A 19,472-nucleotide genomic window follows, 5' to 3' on the forward strand; every position below is an offset into this window, starting at 1 on the left:
CAAATCATAAAATGAAATCAATAAAATTAAATTTTTATCAATTAGTAAAGTGAAACTTGAATTTGTATTACTTTTGTACCATATTCTTAACATAAAAGACTAATTTTGAGGAACCTTCCAATCAAGGCTTAGATCAAATGATCCAATTGTCCCTTTATCTCAACCTGATTCAAGTGTGGTATTTGATAATGATAAAACATGCAATCAGTAAAATATATTACTATAACATGCAGTTATATCCCCTCATTTCAACTTTCAGATTATAGTGATTAAATAAATGGCAATGCTTCACAAATTTATATTTGTGTCTAGACTTTACTGTACACAAATATAAATTCATTAAAAAATTATTATTTTAGGATGCAATGTTTTAGGATTATGCAAATCATTTGAATATCTTAATGCATCTAATATGAATTATTGAATATTTTAAACACAAATGGTTCAATCAATATTAACATTAACTTTTAAACTATTTATATTGTAACCCAAGCATTTTATCAAAAATACATTAGATTTTCTTTACGTGTCTTTCTGATTATGAACTCAAGAATCAGCATTAAAATTCATTTTTTATATTTTACTCCATTATACTTTCAACAGAACATAAGATTTGAATTACTTAACTCCGACTTAATTCTTTCAAAAAATTAAGAAAATATGCGTTATATTTTTATCTTCTTTTATTTACTTTATTTGTTAGTTTTAATGGCTGTTGTTTATGCAGATTTTGTTTGGTGAAGTAATCTCTTGTTCTTTGGAACATTACAAATAAAAAGTAAAAAACTTATTTAAATCCTATTCAAAACCGTTGTAAAATTAATTCAAACCTTTGCATTAAGCAGTCCATCTCCATCCTTCATCTAATAAGTGAGATTTGAAAAAAAAACGAACCTAACACGTCTGCTCAAGAGATACAAAATTGAATACGAGCGCATTGCCTACTAAAATGGCTTTAATGGTGTCAGGCGGAGCTCCCATAAAAAAAAAAAAAAAACCATGAAGCAGTGTATCAAAATTTGAATTTGTCACATGCTTACTAAAATCGTTAATAAACGTTAATCAATATTCTCATCGAACTATTTAAGTTACGTACTGTTTATCCATGTTCAAATTACATGAAAATACAAGGAAAAAACACAGTGATTAAAGCTGGTGAATTCAGTTCACTAATTTATAAAAATCTTAAAATAATTTTTATTTTATTATTTAATTCTTGTGTCGAAAAGCACGTACGACAGTTTTTCATGTCTATAGGGGCAATTGAAATAGTTCACACTTTTAAGTCATTATGACGATGTCTTCAATTTTATAACGAAGTTGAAAAGTTTTAAGTGAAATTAGTTTAATAACTCCTGCGCTTTTTGTGAAAAATTTCTAAAATTTTGCAGGCCCTCCTCTGTATTAGAAGATTGATGCTATTAAATTTTGGTGGTTAAAGGTCGACGGAGTAGGGAGTAAAGGGGGATCGTGTGTCATATCTCCAGTAGAGTCGGACTTAATGATGATTTTTCTCCTTCTTAGCATTTACAATTTTTTATAAAACCCACCCTTACTCTCAAAATTAAGCTTTTTGCCATTTTATAATAGTTAAAAATATAAAAAGTTTTTAATATGATAACAGATGGCGCCATTTTAAATGTTGCTGAGAAAGTACAGCAACGCATTGCTAGATTTTTTTATATATGTAAGCCTTCCAACATCATTATTTTTCCAATACAGTAGAGCGTCGATTTTCCGAATCAATTGGGGACTGGGGTTGTCCGGATAACTGATATTTCGGATAACTGATTTACGTACGAAAAAATAGTTTAACGTATCCGATTTCGAAATTTTTCTTTGTTGCCTGTCGCTTCGCGTTGAATTTTCGTCGATGTTAAGCCTAACAAAGACTATTGTATCGTTAAAAATTATTTTTTTATTTTGTACAAACAAAATAAATATATTGTAAAATATAAAAATAATAAAAAGTTATACTTCAGATGTTAATTTAGTATCAAAAACGTAAAATATTTGAGTAGCTCAAGACATAGCCAAAGATTGAAGCGCCACAGCACTGGCGAAAATTTAAATTTGCCGACTGGAATTCTTTCGGATGATTGACTTTCGGAAAATCGACGCTCTACTGTATTTCGATTGTAAGGACATACAAAATATTAATATTTATAACATCGAACTGGAAGGTTTGCACAAAGTAAACTACAGTACTTCATATCGCAATAAGTACCGTACATATGTATAGTTTTAGTTAGTTATAATTCAGTTATTTACAATTGACAAGCTGCATTTGAGCTTGACAATTGTATATGACATTGTCATATACAATTGTCAAGCTTGCAAATTTAACAATTTCACATAATTTAAATTATTATTGAAGTTGTCTAGTAAGACACGTTTCCTATATACAGTACTTGCACAATTTTTGTCAAGGAGTAATTTGAAAACCGAGTTATAACAATGACATGAAATTTTGTCGTTGTTTAAAGAAATGTTTCTAAAAATAATGCAGTTACAATTAAAAAAATGTTGACATTATAATGATTTCACATACCCGATTCCAGAAAACACAACTTAACTGATATTTCATTCTTCACTAACATAATTCTTGCCATATTCAGTTACAGCCGTAGAGAATTCTTTATGTCAGAAAATCATTACTTTGATGTCTGCTTATAATCAAGACATCGGGCCATGAGATCTATCTTTTCCCGATAAAACACAGGGAATAATAATATTCAAATCTATACCAGGCATAATTAGGGTCTTACAGGTTCCAGAAAACCGCTATTTCGTAAGTCGCAAGTTTAGAGGTTGAGAACGTTTTGTAGTGAGGATATATCACCTTTCAGAAACATCTCAAGGACACGTTGTTTAGCGAGTTTAAGTGTATTAATTCAATATACATGCAGCGAAAATTTTGTATCAAAGATAAATGTGATTTAAAAAAAATAGAAAGCATATTTTATATTCAAAATTCATGACAAAAATTTTACTAGTGATTTATTATTCAATAACCTGTTATTTCGAAAAAACAACAACAGATTGTTGTTTAAAGATAAAAATAATAGCCAGTACGAAGTATGTCATGTCAAGAAATGTAAACTTTGCAGTGTTCCTCTCAATTGCCAGGGGGCGTTTTATTTTCCTGCGCTCCACCATGTTCTGTATTACATAAGGCTTGTGCTGTTCTTACTGTATTTGTTCCATTATTAAACACAGTTTTTTTGGTAAAGCAGTATACCATTGAACATTTTAACACGACACATGTGCATTGTTGTGTATTGCCGTATAAGTAACAACTGGGAAATAAAGATACTAAGACTTTTTCTACGATACGCAAGTTTCATCCGTCCAACTTGGAGAACCCAAAATCGTGCCGAATTGGAAACATTTTAAACCGATGGTCTGTCCTAGATACATCGCGCCTCGATCATCATCATCCGGCCGCTCCCATTATAGTCTGCCAGAATCCATGACGGGCATGATTAAAAAAAGAAAAAACCTAAACTATGGCCCGATCCTAGACGTAGACATTACTCCATTATCAAATCATAGATTGTAACTATCGGCAAAAGCCACGGAAAAGAATAGAGATGAGTTTTTAAAAATATTGTAAACGTCAACAACAAATAAAATTTTTATTAAGTCCAACCCCATTGGAAATGTGACACGACTCTCCTCTACCTATCCACCCTTTGACCTTTAAACATCAAAATTTAAAAGCTTTAATGCCAAATATATAAAAATAATCCTGTCAAGTTTCAAAATTTTTAGCTCATCTAATCCTAAGATATAGTGCAAAATAGACACAGACAGAATTTTGTACGGAATATTTTTTACACACGTTTTGAGATCCTTGAGTTTCAATGTCCAAAAATGCAAAAAAGGGAGTTCAAAATTATATGGATTACCATACTTTATATTAAATTCGATAACAGCAGGATAAGTAAAAATTGTGACACGAGAAGCAAACGAAATAATAAACATTTTTAAAAATACGCGGAAGGCGCCGACCGTTCGGAGGAGTGGTATTCAACGAGACATCAAGAAGTGCTTAAAATATTTGATTTTGGGAGAGTGGATTTTTCTGATAACTCCACGTCATCTTTTGAATATACCATTTTGTTTTTCTGTAAGAAGCCCACTTCTACTCAAGCATTTCGTGTAAAGCCAACGTAATACTGTAATAGGAAATGTAATACACGTGTATGCTTTTGAACTGATAAAAAAAAATTATCTTAAAATTTTATCAATATCTGAAACCATATGTGAATGGTCGTCTTAAAAGCTTTTCAGCTATATAATCAATACGAAAGAAACGCCGAGATTATGTTGAATTTCTTTAGCTTATTCTAGCTAAAGAAGAAAGATCATTAGGATATAACACAATTAAAAAGATATCATTTTTTCATATAGGATTACAATTTATTAAATACTAATATAGTGTTTCATACAAACGGAAAAAAAATTTCCACTTATATTACGGGAATATGATTAATAAAATTATCTTAATTTGAGCGAAACATCAAATATACAGTACATTAGAAAATTATAAATTTGCCTTACCACTCATTTGTCATTTTGTTTCGATTTGTCAACATTTCGCATGTATTCTTTGAATGTTTACTATATACTTCGTATAACAAAACGAGCAGAAAATAAAATGGAACATTACAAGAAGTGACGATAAACAAAAACATCTTATCTGAAAAATATCGTTTATATTTCCTGGATACATGATCAGGTTTCTAACTACAACGAAACTTAATTCTGGTAAGTTAAAGAAATAAAGAAGTCTATACGCAATATAGTGGAAATTTGACAAATTATTTCAGTTTTAGTCATTTCGAGTATAAAAAAAATTAAAGAAGCTTCATTTACCAAAAACTCTTGTATCTATTTTCAAAATCTTCAATAAATAAATATGATGAAGTACTACTACTAGGTTAGTTGAGTTTCGATCGTGATTTTGATAATTACGAAAATGAAGAAACAAACAAATGTTATTTACCATCATACAAGTTCAAATCTTGTTACTCAAGTAATTCATGATTCTTAATGCTACAAATTAATGCTTTTAAGTTTCCATAAAGGACCAAAAAAAAAATAATAATTTTATTTGCCATTATTTAGCTAAATATTGAAAGACATTTTTAAATACTATATTAAATATTTTTGAATACATTTTATTATTATGAATATTAAAAACAATGCTATAGAAAATTTATATGCAGTATATATATAATTTATATAAATATTTAAAATATTTCATAAACATATACTTTTATTGTGTATAAAAAATTAAAAATAAACGCTTATTTTCATTTGCCTCTAACGTCGAAACACACGAAACTTTCCGTAATTATTCTGTGTGGATAAAAAAATGATAAATTTCAAAAATTTGAAGTAACTTAGTGTTATTGTAAAAAATATATTAGGCGCAGTCCTTGTTCCAACAAAAACACGAATCAATCAAAAAATTATTACTGTTATTTAAAAAATCCTTATATGCTAATTTGCAGCATTTGGATATCAACAACTCATATACAGTACTGTATACTCTCAAAAATCGCAAAAACAGTTGCTGAATATGTTTAAAAATTTGCAAACAACACAGTGTAGTATCATTTCTAATCTAGTTAATGACATGTTACTTTTTTAATCCACTGTTTTGTATATTTAGGCTTTATAAAGTACAAAATAGGAGACAAAAACAAAATTTCAGTGCAAAAATGTCCGAATTTTTATTCGAAATTTTCGTTAAATTTTCAAAAATTTTAAATTAAATTTTTGAAAATCGAGAANGTACACAGCCACCGGTTTAACCGAGTATTACCCACTGAACCCAACACAATAATAATAATATAAAAATGATATCGTAGTGTTGCTATTAACACTTCTTCACAACATCCTGTCATTCCCCAAATGGTTTCAACACCACGCTATCATAAGAAATAATTAATGTTTTCCTTTCATTTTTTTAAACAAACCGCATCCATTTCAATTAAATTATTCAACATAAAATATATAACGACACGTAAAGTTAGAGTAATAAACTGTAAATAAAATCAGTTGTATTTTTCTACTTACGTTCCAAATGACATCTTAAATATTGTTGAAAAGTTTTTCTTTAAGAACGAAAACGAGTGATATTTCATGTAATAAAAAGGTTATGAAAAAAGACGTCCAATCTGTAATGCTTTCACAGGGGGCAAACAAAATAAGTGGGTTTACAGCAGTTACGAAATTCGAATACAGCAGTTATCGCGCTAAAGTGAAAATCGATAGTCAGAGCTCTAGACAAAGGAAACCTTCCTAATTATATACACTATTTTATTACGTAAAACAAGTAATTCTTGCCGAGAGTATGCGTAAATTAAATATTTGTATATAATATAAACTTCCAATTTTGAAAATTATTTGCTGGAATGGAACTGGGTGATGGGATAAGACAATGCAACACATGGGCAATCTGCCAAGGGTGCTTCTCGGAAAACTTTCTACGGGGAAACTGGCTGGAATGGAATGACAAATATAGTGATAAACACGAACATGAAGTGGTTAACGTGTTCTACATTTCGGAATACGTTTAATACTCGTAACATCAGACTGCATCTTGCTGAAAAAATCATCTGCAAGAATACAAATTCTTTGTCCTCAGAAATTCTGTAAATACTTCTAGCTACATTGTGAGTATGTACCGATCTATTTCAAGAAACTATTCTAATAAATTACCAAATTATTGGTAATTTATTAGAATAGGTTAGGTTAGAATGTGGGTCCCCACTGTGCGACCATGACGGTGCACGTACGTAAAGTTTAATCGTGAATTGTTATATATATATCTATGGGAGATACAAATGTAGAAATAGAATTTTTAATTTGTGTCCTTATATGATACATAATTGCTTATTGTGTAAAAAATCTTTTCGCGATATTTGAATAAATGTGTCCCTAATTATAATGTTTTTCAAACAGCACTGAAGAGGGGTTGTAAACTTACACCAACCCGAAATGCATTTGTATAATCTGATGTATAATATGAGTTCAATTTGTGAAATAAAGTCGTAATTTTCTAACCAGAAATGCTGTGAGACCGTTTACCAAACAAGTTTTTTGGATTAAAGGGACGTTATATATAGAAATTGAATAAACAGCAACCATATTACATTAATATTTACATCACTTATTGAATGCTTTTACACCAATTTTCTAACCAGAAATGCTGAGAGACAATCTACCAAACAAGTTTTTTGGATTAAAGGGTCGTTATATATTGAAAAAGCAATGTAAAATTGTCTTTGATATAACCATAGGAAGTTATGATAAATTCTAAAAACTGACAGAATTAAATCCTATCCTAATGTTTTGTTTTGTTAAGCTACAGCAACGCAACACTTTGGCGATCTGCCTAGGGGAGATGCCTTCTGGGAGGTCTTTTTAAGGATAACTTGGTCCCTATTCGGGCGTTACAGACATGGAAAAACCCGGAAAACTCCACATGGCCAGCCCGTCCTAGCGAGGCGCGAACCCAAAACCGAACTCCCAGTATTCAGGGAACGGAACTGCTTGGCCAGGCCACTGGTGGGCCGTCCTATTCCAATGGCCATCAATTGTTGTGCCACAAAATTACAAAAATTAATTTTATTAAAATGCAGATGTCAATGTCTAGTTTCGTTTAAACATATAAGACAGCTTTGATTCACCAATGATTTATTAGTGTGCCGTCAAAAATTGTACACCTGCCACCAGCTCAAAAACTTGAGAATCACTGTCTTAATCCATACATTAAATATAAAGTAAAAAGAACACAACAAATAAATAAGGAATTTCAAGGTTTACAGTATGTGTCAATCTAAGAAAGAGTATGGCATGGCTCCTTCCTCATTAACTAGTTTGCTGTACATCTGGTAACATTCCCAGTAGGTAGCTGCTACAATTACAAACATGTACTGTACTGTACATACAGTTGAAGCCATTAGGTTGCTCTTCCATGTGCTGTCAGTGTGTTCATTTTTGTGCATTGATCAGAACATTTTGCTTATACGAAAATCGATTTAGATGGATTTAAATTTCTTTTATTATTATTATTTTTACTTCTTACGAAATAACGTTGATTAATAAGTTGGCATACTTACGTAACAGACATCACATGTTCTGTTTTCAAATTTAAAATCTCTTTGCGATATTATGCTAAGATAATGGCGCACAACAATCGAGACTACTCCATCTGTGTTCATTGTGTTTTCTATTGTATGTAAACGTTAAAAAATTTTCCCAGATGTCACCTACAAAAGGTTACACTGCAGATGTGCAGATGAAATACCAGCAAACTGGAAACTTTAACGTGACTGTGAGCAATATTTCTTCCTTGTCAGAAGTCATTTCAAATAACAATAATAATCGCAACAAGCAACAGTTGAATATTTTAAATAGAACCAAAATAACGATTGAAAAATTTGCATTACTTTTCTAAAAACTACTAGGACGTTTCGGTAATTCTGTACTGAAGACTATAACGGTATTACCCAAGAGGTGTGGAGAATTACCCGATTGATAGATAATACAGTCACCAGCAAACTTTTCTATGAAAAAAAAACGTGTTGGGACAATTCGCTATGTTTTTTAATGATCATAAATGAAAAAGTAGATACAGTAAAACTTATCTAACTCCAAGCTCAAAGGGGAAGAAAAAACTAAGAGTTACAGACGATTCAAGTTAGAGAACAATATAGTAAAAAATGCCGATTCTGAATAGATTTGTACCTCTCTTGTATTATATAAAAATCTTTGATAGTTTTTTTTTTTTTTTGTTTTAAACAGCCCCTGTAACACCTTTAAGCAAAATGTTCAATTTAACTAATGGAATCGAAGTTTTGCAGGTACATTTTGCTGAGATAAAGCGAGGACCTTTTGATTAGGACTGGAACATTGTCTAAAAATTGATGTTGGCGATTAGATACAAACGTCCGAAAATTTCATGGAAATCCGATAATTAGGATCGCTTTGGAAATATTAAAATTCGAGTCAGGAAAGTTGAAAGTAGTATAAATCAGTATCTGGGGACAGTGAGAAAATTCGACTTAAGAAGTTGGAGACGTTAAATCCCTATGCTATTCCACTGAGACCTACTAAGTGCTTCCCTTTCCAAGTTACAGACGTTTGAGTTATAGAAGTTTTACTGTAGTATAAATTACGTCTGTATAAAATTTTTCGTGCCTTCACTAGTATCATTAGTACTCGGTAAGGATACTAATAGTGGTTACCTTTTTCTTAGCGGTGGCATCAATTCTACACTTTCCCGTACCAAAAATTAAAAATCAAAATATATTGAAGGGGTGTTGAAAATAACAAGAAAAATATAAATTATCGTGAAAACCCATTTTGTATACAACCAATCTATTGTATACAGATCAATACAAATTTCATGCTTTCAAACAATAAAAAGACGTGCAGTCACGGAACTTACTTCTTGACCATTCCTACATTAACGTTATGTTTCATTTACGTAAAGCGAAAAACGGTTCTATAAAATGTCAACCAATCTGACTCATTTTAAAAATAAAATTAACAACGGACGAAAACATTATAAATTTCTCGTTTTCAGATATTTGCTGCCGGATATTTCAGGAAATGGGTATATAGTTATTAAAGTAAAGAATCATTGGCAAATAATAATTTTAAAGTATACATTTGTAAACCTTTCTTTAAAAATAATCCGAATTATTTATCAAAAATTTATAAATAATTTTTAAAGTATACTGCAAATCCTTAAAGATTAAATTAGGATCGTATAGTGTGTTTCCAAAGAGTTCGAAAAGCGAAAAATGTTCTTAAGGTACTGGTATACACAGTAGGGAAATCCTTTGAGGATTAACCGTGATTTTTTTTCTATCTATCCATTTTTAAATAAAAATAATTCTTTATACGTTGGGAGATATTTTAATAAGTTTTGTAAATTACTACGTTCGATCCAGCCAGTTATATCCGAGTTTTTTTCGTCTGTTAAGCACATCCTTTGAGGATTTCCTTACCGTGTATACCAGCCTATATAAAGAAAAAGTGTTCGGAAAATGTGCATTATAGTAAGTATACTTTACTTTAAAGATGTTTATGCTTGCAGAAGTTTTAGACTTCGAATAACGATATTTAAAGAAATTAAACAAATATGCTTTAATTAGAATGAATGTAAAAATGATGATTGAAAAAAGAATGATCAGATAATAACTGAAAGGATGATTGAAAAAGACAAATGATAAATGGAAATCATATGATACATTATGTGTCACAGTTTGCCACCTGATATAGTAGATATATGAAAATCTGTTATTTGCCTTACTGTTTTGTCAGTTCATCAGGCATAATGAATGATTATAATTAATGATGTGATTGATCTAAATTAATTTAATAAAAGCAATTTATGTTAAATTCCAAAATCTTAGTATTGACAATAAGAAACATTTTAGCACATTATTATTTGAGAATAAATGTTTAATGAGCTCTTTTACACATAATAGTGTATAAATTTATGAGACACGCTGTTAGAAATTACCACCAAGAAAAATAGGTGTGTTCCAAAGTCCAATATATTCTTAGATTTGTTCAGGTATTTTAATTTCCATCACTATGTAAGTCAGTAATAACAACTATTCTTCAAATGTCATAATTTTAGTTTAAAATAAATACAGTAGAACCTCGATTATCCGGACTAATTAGGGATGAAGGTAGCCGGATAAGGAAAAATTCGGATAATCGAAACAAATACTTTGTCTAATAACAATCCACGAAAAACCTTTTTACAAGTGTTATGTCACTAGTAAATTCCACAAGTTCCACAAGTAAAGCAACGCCAAGGATGCGATGGATCTCACCAGGGCCCCAGGTGTTTACTCCATTCCCATCCAGGATGACAGATTCAATAGGGACTTAGTTTATATTGGTTCCACCATCCGGTCAACACAGAAACGAATATGTGAACACCAAGCTGATATTAAACATAAAAGACACACCACCGCCTTATCGACCTACGTCACTGACCCTGAAATAAGGGCGGACTTCCGGAACACCAGACTTATCAGACAAGCGTTCCGCGCGGATCACATCCGTCACCTGGAGGCCTGGGAGATTCATAAAGCTTTTATTTACATCGTTGGCAACATCATTACAACGGTCGGGTCGAAACACGGCCAGTCACCACCTGAAGCAGACCTCGGTGGAGGTCGAAAGTACTTGTGGAATTTACTAGTGACATAACACTCGTAAAAAGGTTTTTTGTGGATTGTTATTATTCAACGCAGTGTTAAGTTGTTGGAAGTCGTTTATCTTAAATACTTTGTCTTTTAATGATAATACAACACGTTTTCTTTTTGATGACATATCAGTAATATTAAAAGTAAATACTGTATTTAAATCGTGATCAAATTTTCAAGAAACAAACGTTTGTATTGAATTTGGACTACTACTAACCAATGCTAACAGACTACCTATTGTTTAAAAGGCTCTCTGGTGGAGCAAGAAGGCAAATTTTATAAAATAAAAAGCAGTTGAAACTGTATTTTTATGAAATAAAAATTTGACAAACTATTTAACGTTTTATGACAAATAAAATTTTTCGTTGCATTCGTGGCTTTTAAGTAACGCATAAACCTTTGAAACGCAAGGCATAGGCGGTGGCCCATGTTGCCCATTGCCATGCCATCATTTCTATGACCAAGGGCCACCACCCTTGGTCATAGAAATGATGTATTTTGAAAATAAAATTATTTATAAATATGTATGTCAAGTTATATTTTTATTATGAAGCAAAATATATTTAAGAGTTTATGGCCACTGTGCCAGGTGAGATGATGTTGAAACAAAAAAAGTTATGCATTCCATCACGTACATAAACAGTATCGTAATTCGTCAAGTGCAAATCAGCAAATTCGTAAAATTTTTGTTTATTTTGAACAATCCGGATAAACCAAAATCCAGATAATAGAGGTCCAGATAATCGAGGTTCTACTGTATATGTATTCAAATATTAATTCTTTTTACCTCTATGTCCTTACTGTTTTACATTTGTGTCTCTATATTGTCTACTTGGATCTTGTTAATATGACTGCACAGTTAGAATTTTTTGGCTAACTGGCCAATAACTATCAAGTCAAAGTCAATGCAATAACTGAAACTTATTCTTTACATTAGTTGTAAGATTAAATTCCTTCTTCTTCACGTGCCATGCCCAGTCCCCCGGACGTTGGCGATCACCAAGGAGAGGGAGTTCCTATCTTCGGCCGTTCTCATTACCTCCCCAATGTTTTGTATGCCTGTCCATTTTTTAGTATTGTCCATCCATGATGTCTTCGGCCTCGTTTACGCTTTCCCTCAATCTTTCCATTGAGGATTAGTTGTGGGATTTTGTATTTTTCTCCTCTAGTGATATGTCCCAAGTATGCAATCTTTCTGCATTTGATTGTTGACAGCAATTTTCTGTTTGTTCTTGCTCTGCTTAGAATTTCGTTGTTGGTCACTTGATCCGTCCATGGGACTCTCAGCATCCTTCTGTGAATCCACATCTCAAATGCCTCCAGTCTTCTTTCTGTATTCCTTTTTAATGTCCAGCTTTCCACACCATAGAGGAGAACTGACCAAATATAACATTCGGCCATGCGTTGCCGCAATTTCAAATTTAAATTGTCGTTGCAGAGCAGGGTTTTCATTTTTTGGAAGGATGTTCTAGCTGCTGCTATCCTGCATTTAATTTCTTTCCCTGAATCTATATTTTCTGTAATTATGCTTCCCAAGTATTTAAACTGTTTGACCAGTTCAATTTTTTTTTGGTCAAGAACAAGTTGTGCCTCTCTGTGTAGGGTCTGACTAAAAATCATAAATTTAGTTTTGTTTGCATTTATTTTGAGACCAGCATCAATTCCTGCTGAGTTAATTTTGTTTAGTAGTACCTGTAAGCCTTCTAGGCTGTCGCATATGATTAGTGTATCATCAGCATATCTAATGACGTTAAGAATTATGCCGTTGATTTTAATCCCATAATTTGAGTTTTCTAAGGCATTTTTGAAGATTTTGTCTGAGTACAGATTAAACAATAAGGCGAAAGAATGCAGCCCTGCCGGACTCCTCTCTGTATTTCAATTTCTGCTGTTTTCATTGTTCCTAACTTGACTTCTGCTGTTTGACCCCAGTATAAATTTTGAATTATTCTGATGTCCTTGCCATCTAATTGAACTTGGTGTAGGATCTCTATTAATTTGGAGTGTTTCACACTATCGAAAGCCTTTTCATAGTCGATGAAACAAGCAAATATGTCTTTTTGTTGTTCACGACATCTCTGGAGAAGGACGTTGATACTAAACAACGCTTCTCTTGTTTCAAAAGCATTTCTGAATCCAAATTGAGTTTCCTCAAGATCAATTTCACATTTTTTATATATCCTGGCGTGTATAATATGTAGAAATATCTTCAGAACATGGCACATGAGACTAATGAGACTGTAGTCGCTACAACTTTTAGGATGACTTGTTTTAGGGATTGTTACAAAGGTTGATTTTAACCAGTCTTTTGGTATTGTGCCAGTATTGTAGATCCGATTGAATAATCTAGCAATTAGTTTAATATTATCATCTTCGATCAATTTCACAATTTCAGTCGGGATTTGGTCAGGTCCGGGAGTTTTCTTATTCTTTGCGATAAGAATGGCATGCTTTACTTCTTCGTCGAGTATTTCAGGACCTTCTACTGGGTCTTTATTTATGGGTGTTGGTCTTTCCTCATCAAAAAGTTTTTCAACGTAATGTTTCCACGTGTTTTTCAGTTCATTTTCATCAATAATAGGACTGTTATTAGCATCCATTAGTATATTAGAGCGATGACACTTGAATGAACCCGTCATTTCTTTGATTTTCTTATGCATCTGGAACATCTTGTTCTTTTTCGAGGTTTTCAATTTCTTTGCAGTTTCTCTTTATCCATTCCTCCTTGGCCTTTTTTATCTCTACCTTTATAATGTCATTGATACGTTTGTAAGTTTCTGCGTCATTTTTTGTTAATCTTTGTTTTTCCATTAAGTCCAGTATCTCTTCCATCATCCGATTAAATTCCACAGATAGTCATTCTGTAGTTTAAACAGTTACTTGTGCAACTGGCCCAAAGTTAACTATGTTTTGTTTTGTGTGTTCTAGGCATAGATAAATATAAATTGTAAAATAAATTCAGAACAATGTATTTTTAAAATTGATGTAAGAATCTTATATTGAACAATTTTTGTAAAATATTTGAATAAGACAACAATTTAGTCTTTATAGTGGTCAAATGACTTTTAAGTTATCTTGTATCAAAATAGACTAATAATAATTTTTAATCTTTCAATATGTTAGCCTTATAATCAAAACTTAGTCATATTCTAGTAGTTTCATAAAGTAAGTTTTAATAATATACAGAATAAAAAACTTACCTTTTAATTTGACGTTGTTTTGTTGCATTTTGTATCCTAGAAGTAACAGCAGATTTACTAGTAGCATCAATAATATGTTTAGTATTAACTGTATTTTCTTTAGGTTTCATAGATTCTTCTTTTCTTGCACCTTCTAACTGATCCACATCCCAATGGAATGCATCTGGGCCAGTGTAGAGACATTTCTCTCTATAATGATGAATTAAATTTTGAACTCTAGAGGTTTGGAAACGGCAACCGACACATGAATAAGTCAGGGATTTTTCGGACGGAGTACTAGGAGTTTGACATCTGATACGAAAGTCACACACTTTCACAGGAGATGCACAAGATTCTTTCAAATCAGGAAGAATTTGCAATGATGATTCTGTCTTAGACCTTACATGTTTCTTTCTTTGAAGAGTAATTGATGAGTCTGTCTTTGATTTTGGAGAATATTTTCGAGGTGATTGTGCTTTCTGTACACTCAAATTCACAGATTTTGATTTAATGTGCTTTCTTGAGTATTGTCTTTTATTTTTAGATGATAATGAACTAGAATTAAGAAATTCATTACGAGTCATGAGAACTGGTCGAGATACTTGGTCCTCTGAAATTTCACTTTTATCACTATCGTCGTTTAATTGATCTTGAGGCACTGGAGAGGAAATCGTATTTTGTGTATCATCAATTACTGAATTGTGATATACAATGGGAGTTTGATTTAATACCATTTGTTCATTAAGTTTATTTTCATTATTGTCACTAACATTTAATATATTAGCTGTCTTTTCATTGACAGAATTCACTGGTAATTCTTTGGATGAGCTACCTCGTGGTCTCAAAAACCAACTTTTCTGAGCAGGAGATTTTGCTTGTTTATTATCCAAACTAACATTTGTCTTTTTTCCTGTTAATTTATCAAAATCCAATTTCTGTTGTTTTTGTTGTTCACACTCAAGTTCACTCTTTCTTTTCCTACCTTTCTTCCTAGGTGATGATTTTCTTCCCTGCAGCTCCTTATCAGTTGTTTCTGTATCATCCATAGTATCCATTTTCTTTTTCTTTTCAGAACTTGACTCTGCAGTTGTTCTACGTTTACGACCTCTTCGTTTAGGAGTTTCTAAGGTGGAGTCGTCTAATGCCAATTCAGGTGATTTATCATTTGATAAAATAGTTCTAGTTGAATCCACTGATGTTTGAATTTCTGAATCTAACTTTTTCTGTTTTAATTCAGATGACAACTGTTCTTCATTCATTACATCAGTATCATTCTGACATTCATTTAGCTCAGATACAGAGTCATATTGTAATTTTTGAGAAATTTTTGATTTTATGGAAGTTAAATCAACTTCAACATCTGATTTTTCTGGAGAAATTAATAATTGAAACTGTTTTTGAATTTTAGGTGTTAAGCACTCACTTTTCTCATCTGAAGATTCTGAAACCAACTGAAAGGAAGCATCTGCTTCTGATAAAGTAGTTTGCAAAGTTAATTCATTTTTTGCATTATGTTTAGAGTCATCATCTACTGCTTTTAAGTGATCTAAATCATTTTCATTTTTGCTCAATGACTCATCATTTTCTTTTATATTTTTCTCAATGGTCTTTTCTTCGCATTTCTCTTTCTTTTCTTCCACATTATTCAAATTTTGTTTTGCATCAGCATTTGCTTTTAATGATCGTTTCATTTCAGCACATCTTCTTAACCCTTCATCTATAATTTCATCTAGTTCTTCATCTCTTTCAATAATTTTTGGTGGCTCTGGTATCATTGACACAACACTCCTTGCTTCGTTTTCTTTGTTTAGTTTTTCATTTATATTAGTAACTTTTAACTTATCTGAAACACATTCATTTTTATTTTCTTCATTTAATGTTTGTTCTTTAAATGTATCCTTTTCATTTTCTGTAACCAATTCTTTGCTTCTAGTAGTTACTTTTTCAGACAAGTTTTGTGACATTATTTTCTTTTCTTCTATTTTAGTTATTTCACTTTCTTTACTTGCAAGTTTATTAATTTTATCACCTCCTTCATTATTCTGTACTTTTTCAGGTTGATTCTTTGCAATAGAATCTCTTAAGTGTATAACAACAGGATAGCGACCTTGTTTTTGCCTTGCTGCAGCAGATCTTGTGGTAAGAGTGCTTTGTTCCTTTTGAGGTTCTGATTTAGGTGATTTAGAAACTCTGCTCTTTCCTTGATTGCCATATTGTAATACAACAGAAACAGGACTTTTATCTTTAACACTATCAGTGACTTTATCAGTCTTTGTTTGTATTTTGTTTTGTTGTAATGCAATTTGATTTTCATTATCAGACTTGGAATCACAGGCTTTACTTTTCTCAGTAACTGGAATGGTTTTAAGTACTTCTTCATTCTTTTGCTGTTGCTGTTTTATATCTGATTTTATAATACTTTCTTTATCAGACTGATTTTCAGATGACTTAAAATTTTCCACATTATCTGACTTAACAGAAATGGATATGTTTTTATCTTGAGTACTTTCACTTGTTGTATCTGTATCTCCCTCTGTAATTTCATTTACTTCTATTTGTGGAACTACTTGATCAGAGCTATTGTCAATAGAACTTTCACCTGTAACAATTTGACTAGATTCAGGAGGTTTAGTTACCGTATCTTCTACTGGTTTATTTCTATTCACATCATTAACTGATACTCTTAAAATTTTTTCAGTAGTGTTTATAACATCTTGAACACACTTTATTGTTTCCTCTATAATATTAGAGTCATTTTTTGACTGAGAGTTTGTGTCTACTGAAGAAGAAATAATTTTACATTCATTACTTGGTTTTTCTGCAGAATTTTCACCAGTAGAACTCATTGAATCATTTTTAACTGAATCAGTGTTAAATTCATTTAATTTGATTTGACTGTTGTCTGTATTTACTAATCCACTTACTGTTTCTAACTTAGTTTCAGTCTGATTTATTTCAGTTAATTCATTAATAGGATTAACATTAGAATTATTCTGTAAAACCTTAGTTTCTTCTGACTCTGACAGTTTTTCTTTATTTTCGGATAAATAATTTTCTGATTTTTCTTCTTGTGACACACTAGCGGAACTTAAATCACTTTTGCTTGTTTCCTGAAATTCGCCTGCAGTATTTTCATTCTTATCTTGAGAAGAACTGACTGAATCTTTTTCCTCATTATTTGTTTCTATTAATGGACTTTTAACTTCATTGTTTTCTACAGAATCTGACACATTAATACATTGACTCTCACCATATTGTGATTCTATATTTGCAATTTGATGAGTGTCTTGGGAATATATTGTTGTGTCAGGAGAAATTGGATTTTGTTCTGTTGATTTATCTGGAACCATCAATGATGTATTTTCAGTTGCATTTATAAGAGAAGCTTCATTTGGAACCGACTGATCATTCTGAGATATTTGACTAAATTCATCAAGAGGTAAATTATCTTGTTGTAAATCTCTTACATTTTCTGTTTCTTCTATTTCAGGTCCCAAATTTTGATTTGTATTAATTGTAGTTGACATTTCAGCATTAGATGATTCAGAAATATCTGTAATTTCAACATTTGTTTCAGGAAAATTAGATATACATGGATTACTTTTTAAAACATCTTTTGAGGTACTTTCAACATTATCATCTGTTTCCGAAACATCAGTTTTACTTGTTGACTCATAATTTTTAGAATTTTTTTGTTGGTCTTCTATGTTTTCTGATGGTTTTTCAATTGTATTTTCTGTTGTATTTTCCTGTTTAGTTTCTTCTTTCTTTGTAACAGATTCAGTATCTGTACAAGTCTCCTCTTTGCGCATTTCTTGTGCCAAACATGCTAATTCCATCAATTTTCTGTCTCTCAATTCTTCTTCTGAATTTAAAACAATCTTTGGTATACTGGCAATTTCTTTGGATTCAGAAGCACTTTCCATTTTATTACTGGAAGTTTTTGCACTATCTAATTGTTGATTATCACTATCCACATTTTTATTTTCATTACTTTCTGTTTGATTATTCTGTACAGGAATTAAAAGTGGTTCAGAAACCGGTTTAACCGCCTGTTCTGATTCTACATTTGTTCGCACAGAAGTCATCTTCCCATCATCACTCACAACATCAAACTGAGCATTTGACTGATTTACAACAAACATACGTGGTTTATTGTCTCCACTCTCAGAATGCATCATTGTTGCATTAACAACAGTTCCTTGAGCTAATTCAGCAACTGCTTGATCTGCAGAATGTTCTTGATCAGTACTTACTACAACAATTATTTCACCTGCTTCTTCACCTTGAGTTAAAATTAGATGTTCACCATCAATTTCAATTTCTTGTGGCTGAAGATAAATTGTGTTACTGTCCTGCACCAACTGCACTTCGGACGGCTGCACTTCTAAGTAGCCAAGAACTTGTTCCCCAATTTGTTCAGTTGATAACTGCGAAGTGGAATCACCAGTATGAGAAGTTAAAGCTTCAAACTTTGCTAACACAATTTCACCAGACTGTGATATTGTCGTACCAGATATAACACCAGATGACTGATCTGGTGTTTCCATATTTATTTAAAAATATCAGTCAGTAGCTTTTTTTTTAACAATTTACAAATACATGATGAAAAATCATCATTAATCTCTATCAGACATCATATAAACTTGATCATTAATTATTTTCTCACAATTCCTGAAATAGAACAAGTAGAGACCAATTAAATACATTAATGATGATTAAAAAATTACAAAATTTAAATAAAATTTTAAAATAAACTGCAAATAAATAATTTAAATTTTAAAAGAAAAATATTTAGAAATTGTTAAACATCAAACTATATTAATATTGGATTTTTGGGAATAATATGTTCTAATGTGATATTTTGTTATTTTTCATATATCTTAATTATTTCTGGACTGTCAAATAACTTTAAGAATTATTTCTAAATACAATTTACTATCTTAATTAATTATGCTGTTCTACTATCATGCAATCTTCCATGTAAGTTATCTCTAAGTCACAAACTGTCATTACATACATTTATTAATTACAAAAATCTTTT

General features: G+C 31.3%; 1 protein-coding gene across 2 annotated transcripts in view; it reads right to left on the bottom strand.

Moving 5' to 3' along the window:
• The window catches only part of LOC111619853 (interaptin-like), a 52,763-nt gene extending 33,665 nt beyond the window's left edge, over positions 1-19,098 (bottom strand). For both annotated transcript variants that reach the window (XM_023361677.1, XM_023361678.1), the window contains exon 1: positions 14,450-19,098. In XM_023361677.1, the coding sequence (XP_023217445.1) occupies positions 14,450-18,978 (4,529 nt within the window). In that variant the 5' untranslated portion in view covers positions 18,979-19,098. The remainder of the gene's footprint in view (positions 1-14,449) is intronic.
• Positions 19,099-19,472: the final 374 nt, after the last annotated feature.

Source organism: Centruroides sculpturatus, unplaced genomic scaffold, assembly GCF_000671375.1.
Source record: "Centruroides sculpturatus isolate CEXI.00-Female unplaced genomic scaffold, Cexi_2.0 scaffold138, whole genome shotgun sequence".
Lineage (NCBI taxonomy): Eukaryota > Metazoa > Arthropoda > Arachnida > Scorpiones > Buthidae > Centruroides > Centruroides sculpturatus.